General features: G+C 47.7%; 3 protein-coding genes across 5 annotated transcripts; 2 read left to right on the top strand and 1 right to left on the bottom strand.

The window, feature by feature from the left end:
• Positions 1–3: 3 nt before the first annotated feature.
• On the bottom strand, positions 4–8054 carry atp8b4 (ATPase phospholipid transporting 8B4). 3 transcript variants are annotated; one of them, XM_057051280.1, is made up of 28 exons: positions 7920–8054; positions 7379–7825; positions 6998–7056; positions 6098–6339; positions 5931–6029; positions 5792–5853; positions 5638–5710; positions 5498–5568; positions 5321–5400; positions 5087–5245; positions 4902–4990; positions 4217–4413; positions 3937–4145; positions 3818–3861; positions 3564–3729; positions 3296–3484; positions 3101–3216; positions 2871–3035; positions 2695–2806; positions 2512–2617; positions 2300–2441; positions 1965–2148; positions 1668–1891; positions 1473–1556; positions 1100–1345; positions 888–1026; positions 682–812; positions 4–534 (listed from the first exon to the last, which is right to left on the bottom strand). In XM_057051280.1, exons 3-28 carry the CDS (start codon positions 7026–7028, stop codon positions 214–216), a joined length of 3681 nt encoding a protein of 1226 aa, XP_056907260.1. In that variant the 5' UTR covers positions 7029–7056; positions 7379–7825; positions 7920–8054; the 3' UTR covers positions 4–213. The 3 variants fall into 3 exon arrangements, with proteins under 3 accessions (XP_056907260.1, XP_056907262.1, XP_056907261.1); XM_057051282.1 differs by having other exon boundaries at positions 6098–6211; positions 6281–6339; positions 7379–7981; XM_057051281.1 differs by lacking the exons at positions 6998–7056; positions 7379–7825; positions 7920–8054 and having other exon boundaries at positions 6098–6577.
• Positions 8055–8147: 93 nt separating this feature from the next.
• LOC130535902 (sulfide:quinone oxidoreductase, mitochondrial-like) lies at positions 8148–12960 on the top strand. The gene is made up of 10 exons (XM_057051304.1): positions 8148–8289; positions 9484–9689; positions 9776–9946; positions 10028–10081; positions 10165–10359; positions 10441–10650; positions 10788–10971; positions 11589–11656; positions 11733–11911; positions 11994–12960. The coding sequence occupies exons 2-10, from the start codon at positions 9492–9494 to the stop codon at positions 12049–12051; spliced, it is 1317 nt and encodes a 438-aa protein (XP_056907284.1). The 5' UTR covers positions 8148–8289; positions 9484–9491; the 3' UTR covers positions 12052–12960.
• Positions 12961–13444: 484 nt separating this feature from the next.
• sqor (sulfide quinone oxidoreductase) lies at positions 13445–17965 on the top strand. The gene is made up of 10 exons (XM_057051305.1): positions 13445–13537; positions 15151–15355; positions 15442–15612; positions 15694–15747; positions 15831–16025; positions 16107–16316; positions 16649–16832; positions 17215–17282; positions 17359–17537; positions 17620–17965. Exons 2-10 carry the CDS (start codon positions 15158–15160, stop codon positions 17675–17677), a joined length of 1317 nt encoding a protein of 438 aa, XP_056907285.1. The 5' UTR covers positions 13445–13537; positions 15151–15157; the 3' UTR covers positions 17678–17965.
• Positions 17966–18245: the final 280 nt, after the last annotated feature.

The raw sequence follows: 18245 nt of genomic DNA, 5'->3' as shown, positions 1-18245 counted from the left end.
ATGTGCTTTTTCTTAATATTCTTTATTGTACCTGAGCGAACATCTTGTGTCAAATTCAGTCCACGAATTGCATAAATCAGGTGCCCTGAAGAAACGGATGTTGCTTCAACTCCGCTTATCAAAAAATTGGCCTGATGTTGTCGTTTTCCTGAAGAAAACACTGAGGTTTTGTGTTGTGTGCGTGTTGATGGAGGACACTGCGTCCACGGTTTGTCAGGTGTCAACTGTTTTGGCGTCTTGTTCCCTGTCGACTTCCCCGTTGTTCATGAAATTTTCACCAGAGACACACGCCACTTTGTTCTTTTCCTTCAGTATGTTTTCCATCCATTTGAGGCTGGAGTGTGGTGGCGACTGAGGGGAACGTACGGACGAGACTGAGCTTGTCCGCATGTTTTTGCCCGAGGTAATCAGCTCCCCGTAGCCCTGCTGGTGGGAGAAGGCGTAGGCAGAACGGCGAGAACTGGTCCTGCGTACCGGCTTCGGAATGTGCTCCTGCGGTTTTTCCTTCTTTCTGGATAGTTGCAGATGACGAACCTGTTGAATAACACACCTGTTTTTTTACATTATTAAAAATAGGCTTAGGAAGAATGCTCATTTTGCATAAAATCAGCCTGTTGCTGCTCCCAACTCCAGTCAGGGGTAGAACAGTGGTGACGTGATTACCGCCACAGTAACAACAACCTTATCTGTTGTGGTGGGGGACAGGTCAACCCTCAGGAACCTGAGTGTTAAACTGGGCACGACACACACCACAGTGGTGAGCACAACCACCAGCCACACGTTGGCCTCTGACAGACAGTTGCGTGATGTCCCTGAAGACACACATCTGAAGTTACAACCTGCACAGGTGTGGCTCCTTTACACCCTCATCTACCTGCCAACCTTACCTACAAATGGAAAATGGTTCTGATTCACTGCAAACATGCCGTCGCTGTGCATCGTGAACAAAATGGCGAAGTACATGGTGAGACTTCCCCCCAGGAACAGCTGATTGATGGCTGTCCAGTAGTGCTTCTCCAGTCCAATCTAATGCCACAAACATGCACCATAAGCACATTTAGAGGACGAGTAAAGGGGACCTTTAAAAATATTTCTTTACCTCCACACTCACGACAAGGATCAGTGATGTTGCCACGGTGACGGCAAATGTTTGCTGATCGGAAATCTGGGTGCCGTCCTCCTTCTCCATGGCAGCGAAGGCTCCATAGGGAATGAAGAATAGGAGGCAGGATGTTGTCAGGCCCTGCAGCGCGCACAGGAAGAACTGCCGTCTGTTGAAGAGAAGGTTCTGCTGGCCCGGCTTGTACAAGCTTGGGTAGCGAAGGCTGTGCTGGTCGCTGACATCCTGTAGGAAATACTGATGCTGTAATATTTCTATTATAAATGGCAGCATTAAGGTATCTGATGTCGTTTCTACGGAGGTCTACAGGCACAACAGTCAACCCTAAAAAGCAAAACCTTTAAAGTGTTACCTGATCAAAAAGTCCCATCCCCATAACTGGTAAAGATGTATAGATGACATTGAAGTGGGTGATAAACCACTGGTCATAGACAGTCTGTGGAATGAAGAAAAACCATTAAAAACTGCTCATATCTGTCGTCAGCTGCGCACAAAGACAAAAATTCCAAATCAGGTAGGAACTCCAGTTGCTCGGCAGCGTCCTCACCTGAGCTGAGAAACCACAGAAGAAGCTGTACCAGAAGTGGACCAGAGTGAAGGCAAAGTTCTTGTAGAAGAAGTAGTACAGGAAGTGGCAAACGCGGAAGTAGGACCAGCGTCCGTGTACCAGCAGGAGCCTCTGCAGGTACCGAAACTGAGCGAAGGAGTAATCTGAGGCCAGAACCGCCTGCATCCCCTCCTGACCGCTGATGCCGATGCCGATGTGAGCAGCTCGAGGAGAAAAATGAGCCAAAACATGAACTCACACCCAAAAGTGCAGCACCAGACAGGTGCCGAGACTTACTCTGGATCATGCTGACGTCATTGGCGCCGTCTCCAATGGCCAGCGTGACGGCCCTCTTGCACCTCTTCACCAGCTCCACCACCTGGGCCTTCTGCAGCGGCGTCACCCGGCTGCAGATGATGGATTTGCACAGGCAGGCCACGTCCAGGAACAGCAGCTCCAGCCGTGGCTCCAGAGCGTGAGCCTGCGGGGGCAGAACATGCAGCCATGAGAGCAGCTCGCAGCTCGGGACTCGTCCCTCGGCTGCTCGTTACTGGAGCTGACACAATCAGCAGAACGCTGAGAGGTGGCAGAGTCAGCAGAGAGCAACACGACCGTGGTTACCAAAGCAGTACCAGACTGGGTCCGTTGATGACTAACGCGAACTCTTCTGTAACGGCTTCTTTGGAAAGAGGCTGATCTGCAGCCGCGTCTGGCCCCCCACCATCTTCTCTCCAGCTTGCTCGACTTGTGGCCAAAATTTGACCTTTAGCCTCCCTGCAGAGAGAGAACATTTGTAGCTCTGTTGGGATTTGAGGCGTAATATACAGGCAGATTTCTGCTGCACCTGAGCTGATGCTGCACGTCCTGTGACGTCGCACCGGAAACGACAAACACCTCCTCCATGTCGTCTCGCAGCATGCTGCAGGAGTAGCCGATGTTCACGGCCGTCTCTGAAACATCGCTAGTCAGTGTTACATGTCTGGACTTTTTCATCAACAGTCAACGGACGTCGGCTGAATTAAGCTACCGAGTTTGTCCCCAGTGAGGATCCAGATCTTAATGTCAGCGAGATGGAGGCTGGCGATTGTTTCTGGGACTCCTTCCTGAAGTTTGTCCTCGATTGCTGTGGCGCCTAGAAGCTTGAAGCGGAGCGACAGTCAGAGGAGGCTGAAGCGACGAAGACAAAGCTGCTGTCAATTTTACCTTCAAGCCGCGTTCGATCTCCTCGTACGTAACCGCCAGCTGAGCCTCGCGGTCCTCGATGACAGTGCTGGCAGAGTGAAGCTTCTGCATCCAGACTCCAAAATCCTCTTCATCCAGGTCCTTGTAAGCCAGAGCTAACGTGCGAAGCCCATCTGCTGCAAATTCCTGCACGAAGGAGAAACTCAAACATCTCACCGAGTGTTTTTTGAAAAGAGGCTGCTAAGACTTACGCCGAGGTGGTCTGAGGTGACATGCATGAGGTTTTCACAGGAAGGATCCAGAAGGTCAAACATGATGGTGTCAGCCCCTTTGGAGTAGAGTTTAATGTCACCCTCTGGGTTTCTCACTACAGAACAGAAACATGACTTTGTTGATGAAATCCAGTTGGGTCACGGTCCCAAACATCCTCAGCCAGGCTCCCTGACCAATGACGCTCATTCTCTTCCGCACGTTGTCGAAGTCCAGTATGGCCAGCAGCTGGTAGGTCACAGCTCGTCCCATCTCACACACGCTGATGGTGTCGGGGGTCCGGGAGCGGAAGACGAACCCGAAGTTGCGCGCTGCGGTGACCAGAGCTCCCTCGTCGGGTGACTGAGCCTGATACAGCAGACGCCCTTCGTGCGCAGAGACGTCCATCAGAATCGTTTGCGTGCGTTTGTGCCGCTGAAGCCGGTGCTGACGTGGCTCATTTACCTTCAGTCTTCTCCTCCGCCATGACAGTGTGACACACCGCCAGCAGCCTGAAGAACTCCTGCACGGCGGGTTCCTCCAGCTCGATGGCCTCCAGCAGGCTGTTATCATAAAACTGAAACCTTGGGTCACGGAGAGGGTTGAAGGAGAAGTCCACGCCGACAGTTTTCTTAAAGAAATGCAGAAAATCTTACAGTTAACAGCTAATCAGCCGGATACAAAAAAGGTAAATCAGCGCTTGTTCCGCCTTCAAGTACCTCTGTAATTTCCACCTTCTGGTTGAACTCATCAAAAACATCCCCTAACAAAACAAAATGTCATCACTTCCACGTGCGACAGCAGAGAAACTCATTTCCTGTGACTTAAATCTCGGCACCATATGTTTTTCCATTGATGGAGCACTTTCTGAAGACCATGATGTTCTGCGTGAGGGTGCCCGTCTTGTCCGTAAAGATGAAGTCCACCTGGCCCAGCTCCTCGTTCAGGGTGGTGGTGCGAGCTTCTGCCGGAGTGTCCGTCTTGGCATGGTACATCCTCCGGTCCCAGTTGATGAAGTAACTGTGGCCGAGCCTCAGAATCTCCATACTGAGGGTTGTTGTTTTCATTAGCATCAGAGCAAATGAGCGCAGGTGAGGTTTTGGACCGTGTCCTCTTACCTGACATACAGAGAGATGGGTACCACCGTGTTGAGGATGATGATGTAGGACCAGAAGGTGAGGAAGCCGGAGAAAACAGCGTTCCTCTGAACGGTGTCCCAGGGCAAATAATCCTGGAAGTTTACTCCAACCAAGCTCTCCCAAATGGTGTTTCCAATGGCCAAAATAGCTCCCATAAAGATAAGGAAGGCAAAGATCTGGCGTATAGATCCTTATTTTATTGCATACAAATACAAAAGATTGTGTTTTCATGTGCATCCAGCAGTCGGGGCAGAAGGTTTTACTGCGGCTCCCGTATATGATGCTGTTGTCTTTTATTGCCGTGGGGATTATTTCGTTATTTGCTCGGCCTGAAATCGTCATTCTTATCTGCATTAACAGAAAACTGTGGGTATCTAACTGGATTCAATAGCCTTCAACAAACAGCACTAGCAGCAGTGCAGTTTCAGTGAAACTTCCCAGCTCATGTTAATTCCACTGCTCATTTTGATGTCTTTAAACATTTGTTCTCTTTTATTGATGTCCCTTGATGGAAATTCCATAATGCTGTTGAAAATGCTCTTGGGCGCCTCGTTGCTAAGGGTTTCTTAGCTCACGGAGGCTACATAACGTTAGCAAACTTTAGGAGGTGAAAGGAAAGCCAAACTGTTGTCTTTAATTAAGACAGAATATGGAAAAAGCTCACCAGTAAAACCAGAGTGTTCATCAGTTTGTCGATACTTGTCCTCTTAAACGTGGCCTTTCCACAGTTCTGCATTAGCTTGGTTTGCTGTCCTGCAGGAAAAGAATAACTGTCTCTTGTGTCAGGGTAGCAGATGTGAAGATGATGATGATAATGATGGTGATGAAGAATGCAAAAAAAAGGCGTACCAGCAAAGACAACCATCCCAAAGCACCACTCCGTGTTCCTGAGTACGCACCCTCGCAGCAGCATTTTGCCAATATCCAGAGGGTATCTGCTCCCTCTCCAGCACAACGTTCCTGTGAATTTATCCAGCTTGTTGTTGGGAGTTTCACAGATGACTTCTCCTGAAGAAGGCGAATTCCGTGAAACATCAGGATAGAACGCGCGACAAGCAAACAGGTTCAGCAGAGACGTCTCACCATCAAAGGCCATCAAGGCTGCAACGTCTCCCATATCCGAGGTGACGCTCAGCGCGTGGCGGACTTTCAGATTGGTCTCTCTGTGTGGGGCACAAATGGATTGGTCATTCCCAGAGCTTTGGTCTTTGTTCCAGGCACGTTCAGCTGGGAGGAGACCCCAAAAACAGAAGCACTTACCCATCGAGCGCCGCGGTCTCGATGTAACAGAGTCCGCAGGGTTCGCTGCTGCAGAGAAGGAGGACGTCCGCCTGCGTGGAGAACCATCAGCCTTGGAATCTTTCCACACATCGCTGGGGGAGACAAATATGTCTACTCACGGCAACACTCTGATTATTCTCCAGCTTGATGACGTCGCCCACTTGAATATTCTTCCACTTCTCGTTCTGCAAGCTTAAAAAGAAAGATTTGATGTGCGTTTCAGAGGGCACGCGCAGCTCCCGCTGGGTCAACAAAGGCCCGATGATGAGTTACCGTCCCCCGATGATGACCTGAGACTGCCGGTTGTTGACTTGCCGATCACTCTTGTGTCGGAACTGCAGTTTACAACAGAAGGATTTGAAACACCATTTAGGGGGGGGGGGTCAAGAAAAAGGTGGAAAGCTACACTGACGTAGTCGTCTCTGGCGTCCTTGACGGCCGAGGTGACCAGCACCAGCACCAAAGGCACGATGGTGGTGAACCAGGAGAGGGATGAAATTTGAGGGATCAACTGCGTGAAGAGACTTGATTACTTTTTAAAAGGAGCGGCCCTGCAGTCCAAAACGCCGCGTCACCCACCTGCAGTATCAGCAGCACTAAGAAGTAAGCGTTGGCGACTCTCTGGAACTGCTCGAACAGATTGAGCGGCAGGAAGGTGAAGACGTTGTACTTGGACGTTTTGATGTGATTGTCCTGGGGAGCCAGTTGAAAGGTGACGGACAGCCCCAACCTGCACGGCAACGACCCACAAACGCTACTCACAGCATAGGAGAAGTTTCTGTTGTGGTCCCGGGCGTTCGCTTTCACACGCCGTTCCTTCTCTAACCACGGGGAGAGTGGATTTAAACACATTTATATACTTAAATAATGGAAATAGTAAGACTTTATTCACATCTTGTCTGGTCTTTAGTCAAATTTTAGTCTTTCTTTTATTATTGCAGGGGTCAAAGATGGACGAATCCAAGGTGTTAATGTTCACAGAGCAGAGCCGCCGAGGCGATGCGTGGAACAAGTCCTGAGCCATCTCCAATTTCATGTGTCTGTGTGTGTGTGTGTGTGTGTGTGTGTGTGTGTGTGTGTGTGTGTTGCAACATGATCGCCCGTCTCACACAACAGCTTCAGCCTGCTAACACTGAACACATTATTATTATTTAAACAGTTTCCCTCTACTTAAACATTCCATTTTAATCTGCATTTTCCATTTTATTCAAATACATAAATATGTATATATATATTTAACTTCAGCAGATTCTACAATGACGTTTCACAAAAGCTTCAAAGATTTGTACAATAGTCCTGCTTTATTTCAACTGCCTTTTATTTTCCTTTGGCCAAAAATGATTCATTTTTATTTTTGTTTTTAGTTCATTAGGAGGTGTAAGATCATTTTGGTGGAACGTTTCTGTCTACAGACATGCGACCAGCTACCATTTTAACCAAACCTCTCGTTATTTCCTCTCATCAGAGTAGTGTTCCTACCGACGGTGGCGTTTCTCCTCCAGAAGTCCATCTTCTCCGAGGAAATCCCAAAGGCTTCCCTTAAAGGATGAGGTCATTTATGAGCTGTGATGTCATGATCATCTGTACTTCCATTTTTTTGCATTTTCCTTTAAGCTACACAGTAACGAAGTGGTAGAATATGTCGAATATTTTCTCAAAACACTAAAAAAGTGCAGGTTCAGCCTTTTTCTGTGTAATAAAATGTCATCTGATGTGCAGGAACTGTCCTCCACATTAGGCCTGACAGCTGCCGGTTGCTTCTCTTCTGTTTAGCTGCACTCATGGAGACCCCCCAGCAACACAGATCCCTGCATTATTCCACAGCAAACACAGTCTCTTGTTTAAATTCTGCTGCCCTACCTGGCACAGGTTTGCAGAGAATGCAGTGCTGCGATGTTGTCTCGTATCCTGTGGAGGTCATTCTGCAGACTCGGCTGCAGCAGGAGCTGTAATCGTCCACCTGGGGGAGGAAAAGTCCCCTGACACGGATGCACCGAGCCTGCTTAGGTAAACAGAGACTGTAGAGAGTGTGTCAGGAGGGGCAAGAGTCAGACGTTTGCTAGAAAGGATGGAGAAAATAACAGAGAATATGTAAATAACATGGGTGAGTGCACGAGAAGCTAAAAATGGCCTGACAACGTGCACAAACTCCAGGACGACTGCTTATCTGTGGGTTTGCAGGTGTGTAATCTGACTCAAATGCTCGGAGATAAAGAAACTTGCAGGTTTTCAACGGTGTTACTGCATGACGAGACTTCTGCCCGGTGTGGCGCTGCTGGTGCCATGGAAACCACGCTCGTGGATCACCTGTGAGGGGCCAAAGTTCAGGTGTTGAAAGGAGATTTTGGAGGAGCTCCACCTGAGTTAGAGAATTAGACACAAATGTTCATCTGACTTCCACCTGTTAGCGTGCACTCCATTACTTCCTGGGTTCTCGTGTTATTTAATGTTGAAATGGTGTTATAACACGGTTATTAGTGTTGTAATTAGTGTCATAGTCGGCTCTTGTGAAAGGACAAAGGTGCGACCGTTTTTGGTATTAAACTGTCTGTAACCCTTCACCGTCGTGCTGACTTTTGATTGGCCGAACGGGCGATGTGGGCGGGGCAACCCTCCCGGATTCCAGCAAACTCCAAAATGATTCGATAACAGGCCCGTTTTGGTGAGATGGGTGGCTCAGAGCACAAGTTCAGATCGTCAACACTGCCGATCGGTAAACTGGTTTCGGTGGAGAGAAACTTCCGAGGTTCAGATCCCGCAGCGCCTCGGAGGTGAGTGACCGTCTGGGCCTGTTGTCACCTTCATATGTGACACGGCTGCGCGCTTTGGCAGCCATGAGAGCTGCGTCGGGCCGTCGTGGTTGAGGGGTTTTATGTAGCGTTGCTGCGCAGCGTGGAATTGGTTCCGTGGGGAGGAAGTAGCTGCATGGGCGAGATTATAACCTGAAAGTTGCACTTTTCCGATGCAGCCATTTTACGCGCAGTGGCTGTCAGAAATGTCGATGCCCAGAAGGAGTAGCTGAAAATTCACGCAGGCCAAATCTGCCGTGAGCACGCACTTTTTGCATCTTTTATATTGACCCTTATAATCTCGTTAGAGTCCCTTTTTGTCCTGCAAACATAAAATGTGGAAACATTTATCACACCGTAATAAATGATTTTCGACCCTGTCCTCATGCGTCATCTGTGCGCACAGGTATGGACAGTATGTGTGCGCCACTGTCAAAATGAGGTTAGTTCAGGTCACAGCAGTCCTGTTATTGTAGTGATCGACTGTAATCTACGTGTTGACCTTTGAAATTAGTCCTGTGGGGTTTACAAAGAACCTGCAGAACAAGCACTTATACTATATAATTAAATTACAGAAACAGCCACTGGCTGGTTTATGACATCCAGGAATGGCGCCGCCCTTTTCAATAATATAAAAATGGAAAAAGAGGGTGTGAATATGTTTTGTTTTATTATATAATTTCTGTAGGAGGAAAGACGTGACAAACATTCTTGAAGTTTTCCAATGCTGTAAAAATGTGTAAACTTCAAACCTTAAAGCACCATCGTACAGCAGATGCGTCATTCTCTCCAGGATGCTGCAGGGACAGTAAACATTTAATCATGAATGCTCATTATGTATTTGTAGCCTAATTATCATTTTGATATTAGGCTAATATAGCTAATACAGGCACTTACAGCAAGAGTTGCCTTCATTATATTTTTTCAGATAGTTTTTTTTGGTCCAATATGGCTCTTTCAACATTTTGGGTTGCTGACCCCTGATCTACACCACTGGGAATCAGCTCTGTCTTGAACTTGTCAGAACACGTTAAACCACACATCCAAATGTTAGCTAACGCTGAAACAGCTGCTGCGACCTTCCAACGGCCTGAAAGCAAAAGTGGAAGTGTGATTTGTTTCCAGGAGCTGTCGCGCTGCAGTTCCTCAAACATTGGTTTGTTTGTTTTTCCCCAGGAAAGAAAATGGCGGCCTTGCGTGGACTGGGGCGGTGCCCCCCCAGGAGCGTCTCCGTCTCCAGTCTTCACATCAGCAGCAGCGTCTCCGCCAAACAGCATTACAAGATGCTCGTCCTCGGGGGAGGAAGTGGAGGAATCGCCATGAGCGCACGGATGAAGAGGATGATGGGAGCCGAGAACGTGGCCGTTGTGGAACCCAGCGAGGCAAGGAGCCGAGTGTGTCTGTGAGGCTGCAACACACACACACACACACACACACAAGTCAACAGTTTGTCCAACTCTAATTCCAGATGCACTACTATCAGCCAATATGGACGCTGGTGGGTGCCGGTGCCAAAACGGCGGCTTCTTCGGGTCGTTCCACCGCCAGCGTCATGCCGTCCGGGGTGAAGTGGGTGAAATCTAAAGTTGAGGAAATAAACCCAGACGCAAATACCGTCCGCACGGATGATGGGACTGAAGTACGTCTGCGATAGGGGACATTTACACAGAAACTGCTGGTAAATCAGTTGCTACGTGAAGCTGAATTTTTCACGTTTCAGATCTCCTACGAGTATCTGATCGTCGCTCTTGGCTTACAGCTCCATTATGAAAGGGTAAAGATGTTTTTCCCTCCACCTCTGCTCATGCTGCTCCTGCTAAACTCAGCTACATCTCAGGAAACTCTGTTCAAATGTAGATCAAGGGGCTTCCAGACGGGTTTGAGCATCCCAAGATTGGATCAAACTACTCCATCCAGACGGTGGAGAAGACGTGGAACGCCCTGCAGAACTTTAAAGGAGGCAATGCCGTGTTCAGCTTCCCAAACACGCCGGTGAAGTGCGCCGGAGCGCCGCAGAAGATCATGTACTTGTCTGACGCCTATCTCAGAAAGGTACCTGAACCATCCCTGTGGGAACCTGGAGACCGCTCGTCTTTCATGGGTTAAACAAGCACCTGAATGTTTCTGTTCCAGACGGGGAAACGGTCACAGGCCAAAATCATCTACAACACATCACTTCCTGTGTTGTTTGGCATAAAGAAATATGCCGACTCACTGTGGGAGATTGTAAAACAGCGGGACCTGCAAGTGAACCTGAGGCAAAATCTGATCGAAGTGCGGGCAGACAAGCAGGAGGCGGTCTTTGAGAACCTGGACAAACCAGGGGAAACCACAGTGGTTGAGGTAAACCTGAAACTTGACGTCATGTTTTTTGATAATGGCGACTGTTTTCTGTACACACACTTTAAATGTTTAACTTCCTCCGGCCGAGCTCAGGCGTCTGGCAGGTTTCATTAAACGGGATAAACATTTGTTCCCAGTACGAAATGCTTCACGTCACGCCACCGATGGGGCCCAGTCTGGCCATCAAAGGCGGCCCGCTGGCAGATGAGGTTGGCTGGCTGGATGTAGACAGAGACACCCTCCAACACAAGAGGTATCCCAACGTGTTTGGGATCGGCGACTGCACCAACCTGCCCACGGCCAAGACGGGCGCTGCTGTCGGTAAGACGTCGGTATCAGCGCAACGCTGGAAACTCCACTCGCCCTCATTTCCTGTGTGGGGTGGACAGCCCTTACTCACAGTGGGTGTGTTGCGCTGTAAAATACTTACGCAACACTGCAATAGCAGGATGTACAATAGCTCCTTTTGTAAAAAAGAAAAAAACAGCTTCACAGTCAGGAAAGGTTTCCGAGCAGCTGCTGGGTTAAAGCGGGTCTGACTGGAGCTTTTATATGACCCCCCCGTATCTCAATGACACCATCGTCCTCCGCCTGAGAGACCGAAATGTGGGTTTATGATGGTCTGGGCCTCATAAACCTGTTTAATTCTCCAATTGAGTTTAGTGCAGATAACCCGGTTTAATTAGTGGAGCCCATCATTTGGGAGAGTTCTGCCTGTGCGATCGTTCCAAATCATCAGTAGTGACCCTAAAATGTTCAGGAGGGGCTTGAACGTTCTGGGGCTCCTGCGCCTTCAGCGCACTGCGTTCCTGATACAATCAGTTTGTGAAGCTGCTGCTGATTATAGTTGCAGATTAGGAGCAGAAACACGTGTCAGCAGTTACATTAAGGTTTGAGGTCAAGAGGTCAACTTTGCACCATCTCTTTCTCTTTCTCAGCGGCTCAGTCTGCCATCCTGAACAGAACCATCAGCAAAACCCTGAAGAAGGAGAAGCCGGACAAGAAGGTGAGGGGCCAAAAGGCCCTAAATAGGCCTGCGCCTGCAGACGGGCGCCTGTAACTGCTCGTCTTCTTCTTCGCAGTACGACGGCTACACGTCGTGTCCGCTGGTCACCAGCTACAACACGGTCATCCTGGCGGAATTCGATTACAACGGGCAACCTCTGGAGACGTTTCCCATCAACCAGGCCAAAGAAAGACGACTCATGTACCACATGAAGGTCGACCTGATGCCGCACCTCTACTGGCACGGACTCCTCAGGTGAGCTGCAGGGCAGCAGGTGTTGAAAGGAAGCAACGTGAGCTCAGCGTCCTCATTTATTTTCTCCTTCTGTAAACATCAGGGGCCTGTGGGGCGGACCGGGACCCTACAGAAAACTGCTGCATCTCGGGATGAAGTGAGGCCGTGGAGTGATTTTACTATTTGAGTCTAATATGTGCTAATGTTGCGCCATCTGTGCTACTAAACACGAGCGCTCGTGTGGAATGTTCAATCATCGTCGCGCGCATCTCTGCAAGTGCCAATCATGTAGTTCAACCTCAAAAGTCTGTTTTATTGTCGTGTAAAAGACTGAAATGAGATCATTCCAGTTTAGTAAAAACTTGAGCTGTCAAATTTAAGGCGTTAAAACAGCGGCGAGTGACCCCGAGTGTCTCTAGTAACATATTTTGGGCTGTTTTTTGGTCCCGTAGTGACAGGCAGCAGATGCAATTGATAAAGATGGAAGGTGCGATGTCCAAAAACACCCAAAAGACGGAAGAGTCGAGCGATAGAAGGTCTCATGCAGACTCGGCAGGAGGGAGTTTTCTTTTTACCGAAGCACTTCCAGGTTAAAACACCACAATGACACAAGCGTTAGCCAGCGATTCTGTTAGCACCTCAGCTAACAGGTCGCTGCCCTCCTCATCGAGTCCGCTCGTGCAAAATGAAACACGATTAATGTGGACTGAAAGTGAATCTTCAACCGTTTTAAACGTTCGACAGCACCGGTTAAAACATACATTTCAGGTTTGTGTGCAAATGACATTGTTTTAGATTGGGGGGAGTTACTGACATGGCAAAAATGAAATAAGGCTGATTTTCTGTGTCATTTTATCTCTGAAATTAATTCTTGCTTTTAGCCTTTACAAATCAGTCATTGGTTTTTACTTGGTGCATATATGTAGTGTTTTGTCAATCTTTATCTGTACATATCTGTGTAAACGGGGGACGTTTTATTCAGCTACAACCCCGACTGAATGTCTCACTTTGGAGGGTTTAAGAATTTTGTTGCAATCAATGGAGAAAATAAAAATGAAAGAACCCGTGAACATCATATTTTTAATCATATGAGAAGCTCCTGAGAACCATGCACAAATTCCATCCCCGGACTGCTGAAATTGGACAGGAGAGTTTTGCTGAATTTGTTGTGAAGATTCGTGTTTTGTGAAGTATATCACTGCTTTCAAGGGGCTCAGTTACCTGGAGCTCAGCTGTAGAGCCTGGAAGAACCTGCTGAAGGGCCACGGCACCAAAGATCACAGGTGGAAATGGTCCTCCGAATTTAGAAAGAATCTTATACCTTTTCTTTCTCCTTCCCAAGTTCACTAACTAAAACAACACCATTACCTGCCAGTATTTGGTCATTAAGAGGTTTATTCTGGGTTTAGAAAACTAATCATTCACCGAGAGAAAGAAATTGGCCGTGAGGCTGATTAAGGAGCGACGACCCGCCCGGAATCCAGCAAACTCCAAATCGATTCGAGAACTTTTCTCCAGCGGAGGCGGGAGCTGCGGCAGCTCCAGATTTACGCGTTGCGCGTTACGCGTTGCGCGTTACGCGCCGCGGATATATTAGGAGAGGTTTGTTCTCTAGGGAATAAAACCGAGCGGGCATCCCCTGTGGAGGTGAGTGACCTTCTGGGTCTTTTGCGACAGCTTGGAGGGGAACAGTCACCTAAATATGTGACAGGGCTGCACCGTGTAGCAGCCAACGCAGTGGGGGAGCCGAGATCCGACCACTGCGCAGATTAGTGCGCAATGTTTCAGACCAAATTAATATAAATCACCAGACTTTAAACTCCTGTCGCCGTGGTTAAATTCTGTAACCTAATCGATTTGGGGGTTGTAATTCATCATTGATTGCAGAGTACAGTTGGTTTTCTTCACCGTGGCGCACCGCGCGTCAACGATCAACCAATTAGGCTCCAGCATGACGGCAGAGACGGTAATCTGAAGTAAACCCTTTCCTAATGCGGCCAATTTACATTCAGTGACTATAAAAAGATGTTGGTTCCCCGGGTGAACCCTCAGAAGGAATAACTTTTAAAGTCAAAGTATCCATTTTCTAGAATAACTATCTACACTCGAACCTTAAGTGTTTTATTTATGGTCTTCTGATCTCGTTAAGGTTTATTTTTAGACTTTACTCACAACCTTTGGAACCGTGCAGATTTATTAAACCGTAATAAATGACTTCTGATTCGGCCACCTCAGTTAAATCATGCGTGCACTCGCATTATATGTGCACCAGTGTCGAAATAAGATCAATTTAGATCATTTGTACATTAAAATACGCCAAAAGCCGCTGACAGCAGCGAGTTCCGTGAGAAATGTGCATGTGCACGATGTATGTCTGCCACGCATGCGTGTCAATCCAACAGCATTATATCCCCTCTGCCCCTCCTTCCTGCCCTTTGACCCCTTTCCCTTAAGTGTGCCAATGTGGAAAGTTCCCAAACTGAAGTCAAGAGCAGCTTTATTTATTTCAAGTGTTGTGCTTATGTGCTCAGTTCTGTTCCACACTCTTTTTCTATCGCCCTAAAACTTTAAGGCTAAGAGATGTCACAGATTCCCAGGCCCTTAAAACCAACACCAGCTTCTCTTTTAAGCATTATTATATTTTTGACACACATTTCCAAGTGTTTGGGTGCGTAAACGGGCCTCCACGTGGCCCTTTTTTCCCTTTTCTTTGTGTTCTGTGGCTTCACCTTCATGCTTACGTGAACTGCTACTCAAGATTAGCATCTGTAGACGTGCTCCACCCAGCTTGCTTTGACAAGTGGCTGATGATGACGTTGGTGGAAGAACCTTGAAGCCGATTCTTCCCAAATTACATGGGGAACTTGGAAATTTACACATCGCAAAGTTAGTTGTGATTGTGAAGATGAAGGAGCAACATTTTAGTTAATGTTTTACACCGACGTGACCAAAGTCAATCTCAGCCATGATTCTCCTGGATGGGCTCAAGCTATAGAAGCGTAACTGTTGAAGGTGTGATGAGCAGTATTGCTCGTGATTAAACACCTTTTGCTAAAGTCACCGGGCACAGGCCTGCTTCCGTGCACCTGGGGGAGGTATTTGTTTTTGCAGACGTACAGAGATCGCAATTATTCCTGAGGGGTCGTCATTCGATCATTAGCCCGTTGGATGATGACCATCCTCAGCCTTACAGCTTCATATCAACCAAGGAAAAACTCCCCCCAAAAAACCCTCAAAAACAACCTTTACATCTTTTCCAGAGAGAAAATGGCGGCCTTGCGTGGACTGGGGCGGTGCCCCCCCAGGAGCGTCTCCGTCTCCAGTCTTCACACCAACAGCAGCGTCTCCGTCAAACAGCATTACAAGATGCTCGTCCTCGGGGGAGGAAGTGGAGGAATCGCCATGAGCGCACGGATGAAGAGGATGATGGGAGCCGAGAACGTGGCCGTTGTGGAACCCAGCGAGGCAAGGAGCCGAGTGTGTCTGTGAGGCTGCGACACACACACACACTCACACACACAAGTCAACAGTTTGTCCAACTCTAATTCCAGATGCACTACTATCAGCCAATATGGACGCTGGTGGGTGCCGGTGCCAAAACGGCGGCTTCTTCGGGTCGTTCCACCGCCAGCGTCATGCCGTCCGGGGTGAAGTGGGTGAAATCTAAAGTTGAGGAAATAAACCCAGACACAAATACCGTCCGCACGGATGATGGGACTGAAGTACGTCTGCGATAGGAGACATTTACACAGAAACTGCTGGTAAATCAGTTGCTACGTGAAGCTGAATTTTTCACGTTTCAGATCTCCTACGAGTATCTGATCGTCGCTCTTGGCTTACAGCTCCATTATGAAAGGGTAAAGATGTTTTTCCCTCCACCTCTGCTGATGCTGCTCCTGCTAAACTCAGCTACATCTCAGGAAACTCTGTTCAAATGTAGATCAAGGGGCTTCCAGACGGGTTTGAGCATCCCAAGATTGGATCAAACTACTCCATCCAGACGGTGGAGAAGACGTGGAACGCCCTGCAGAACTTTAAAGGAGGCAATGCCGTGTTCAGCTTCCCAAACACGCCGGTGAAGTGTGCCGGAGCGCCGCAGAAGATCATGTACTTGTCTGACGCCTATCTCAGAAAGGTACCTGAACCATCCCTGTGGGAACCTGGAGACCGCTCGTCTTTCATGGGTTAAACAAGCGCCTGTATGTTTCTGTTCCAGACGGGGAAACGGTCCAAGGCCAAAATCATCTACAACACATCACTTCCTGTGTTGTTTGGCGTTAAGAAATATGCTGACTCACTGTGGGAGATTGTAAAACAGCGGGACCTGCAAGTGAACCTGAGGCAAAATCTGATCGAAGTGCGGGCAGACAAGCAGGAGGCGGTCTTTGAGAACCTGGACAAACCAGGTGAAACCACAGTGATTGAGGTTACTAATTATTCGTAATTATTCCTTAATTCCTTATTCCTTAACAAGCTGCAAGATCCACACTGAAGCCACAAAACCTTCCATGAAAATCCGTCACTGCGTCTGCACAGAGCCAAACCAGCTTCGGTTCATCCTAACCATCAGCAGGCCGTACGCTTTTTGTACTGACGGGTTTCGTGGCTTCAACGTGGATCCATAAAGACAATAATAATATCTTGACAATATTCACTCCACAAAACTATCAAAATCATCTTGCTTCACTCTTAAAGGTTAAACAGGATCGCCCAAACATCGTGTCATGAAAACAGAATCCCACATATTTTTTTTTTTAGTACGAAATGCTTCACGTCACGCCACCGATGGGACCCAGTCTGGCCATCAAAGGCGGCCCGCTGGCAGATGAGGTTGGCTGGTTGGATGTAGACAGAGACACCCTCCAACACAAGAGGTATCCCAACGTGTTTGGCATCGGCGACTGCACCAACCTGCCCACAGTCAGGACCGCCGCTGCTGTTGGTGAGTGGTTATTTATCCTGATGCTGCAGCAGTCCGGTGGTGAACATGTGTTAGTGGAGGCCCGGTAGAAAAATCACCTTAAATGTGACAGAAAACTAATCAAAACACTGCTGTGTGATTGTGTATAATGTGTACACAGGAAGATTCAGGCCTCATAAATCTGTCTGTGTTTGATTTTCCAGTTGAGGCAACTGGTGATAACCTGGTTTAATTTGTGTGTCCTTGCTACCAACACATCAAGCTTATGGTGTTTGTCCTGATGTTTTGCTGATTATAGTTGCAGATTAGGAGCAGAAACACGTGTCGGCAGTTACATTAAAATCATTTCATGCTGGTTTGAGGTCAAGAGGTCAACTTTGCACCACCTGTTTCTCTTTCTCAGCGGCTCAGTCTGCCATCCTGAACAGAACCATCAGCAAAACCCTGAAGAAGGAGAAGCCGGACAAGAAGGTGAGGGGCCAAAAGGCCCTAAATAGGCCTGCGCCTGCAGACGGGCGCCTGTAACTGCTCGTCTTCTTCTTCGCAGTACGACGGCTACACGTCGTGTCCGCTGGTCACCAGCTACAACACGGTCATCCTGGCGGAATTCGATTACAACCTGCAACCTCTGGAGACGTTTCCCATCAACCAGGCCAAAGAAAGACGACTCATGTACCACATGAAGGCCGACCTGATGCCGCACCTCTACTGGCACGGACTCCTCAGGTGAGCTGTAGGGCAGCAGGTGTTGAAAGGAAGCAACGTGAGCTCAGCATTCTCATTTATTTTCTCCTTCTGTAAACATCAGGGGCCTGTGGGGCGGACCGGGACCCTACAGAAAACTGCTCCATCTCGGGATGAAGTGAGGCCGTGTTGATGGTGAAATGATTTTACGAGAAAGAAATGTTCATATAATTCCAGCTGAAAAGTCTATCTGACTGTGTGTAAATGTGCTCATTAAAATGTGATCACTGCAGATTAAAAAAAACTGTATACACATTGTGTTGGTGAATAATAAATATCTTTACTGATACTGTAGTACAGGAGCTATACTAACATTTAAGCATGTAGAGCCGATCGTTTGTATATGGCGCATATATGTACTATATTGTCAATTTTTTATGTCAAATGATGTATTAAAGACATAAACAGCAGTCGACATTTTATTCTGATCGAAAAGCAACAACTGATGATGTAAAGCCAAGAAGAAAACCATCCTATTTTGATAAATGTTTGTTTTACAGGAAATTTAGAATGATCATTTTCAAAGTTTTTTTTTCTTAAAAAAAAAAAAGAGGATTTAAAAAAAGACGATAATCTTGTTCAAGGTTCATGTTAAACAACAATATTTAAACGATTGTCGCGCTATTTCTGTTGATTTTTGTTTAAGAGCGTGAAGCGACAGCAGCTCGCGGTCTCTGCCCAGCCTTTATG

Source organism: Takifugu flavidus, chromosome 13, assembly GCF_003711565.1.
Source record: "Takifugu flavidus isolate HTHZ2018 chromosome 13, ASM371156v2, whole genome shotgun sequence".
NCBI classification, from domain to species: domain Eukaryota; kingdom Metazoa; phylum Chordata; class Actinopteri; order Tetraodontiformes; family Tetraodontidae; genus Takifugu; species Takifugu flavidus.
The sequence above is the reverse complement of the archived record's forward strand: the minus strand, read 5'-3'. Positions and strand labels throughout refer to the sequence as shown.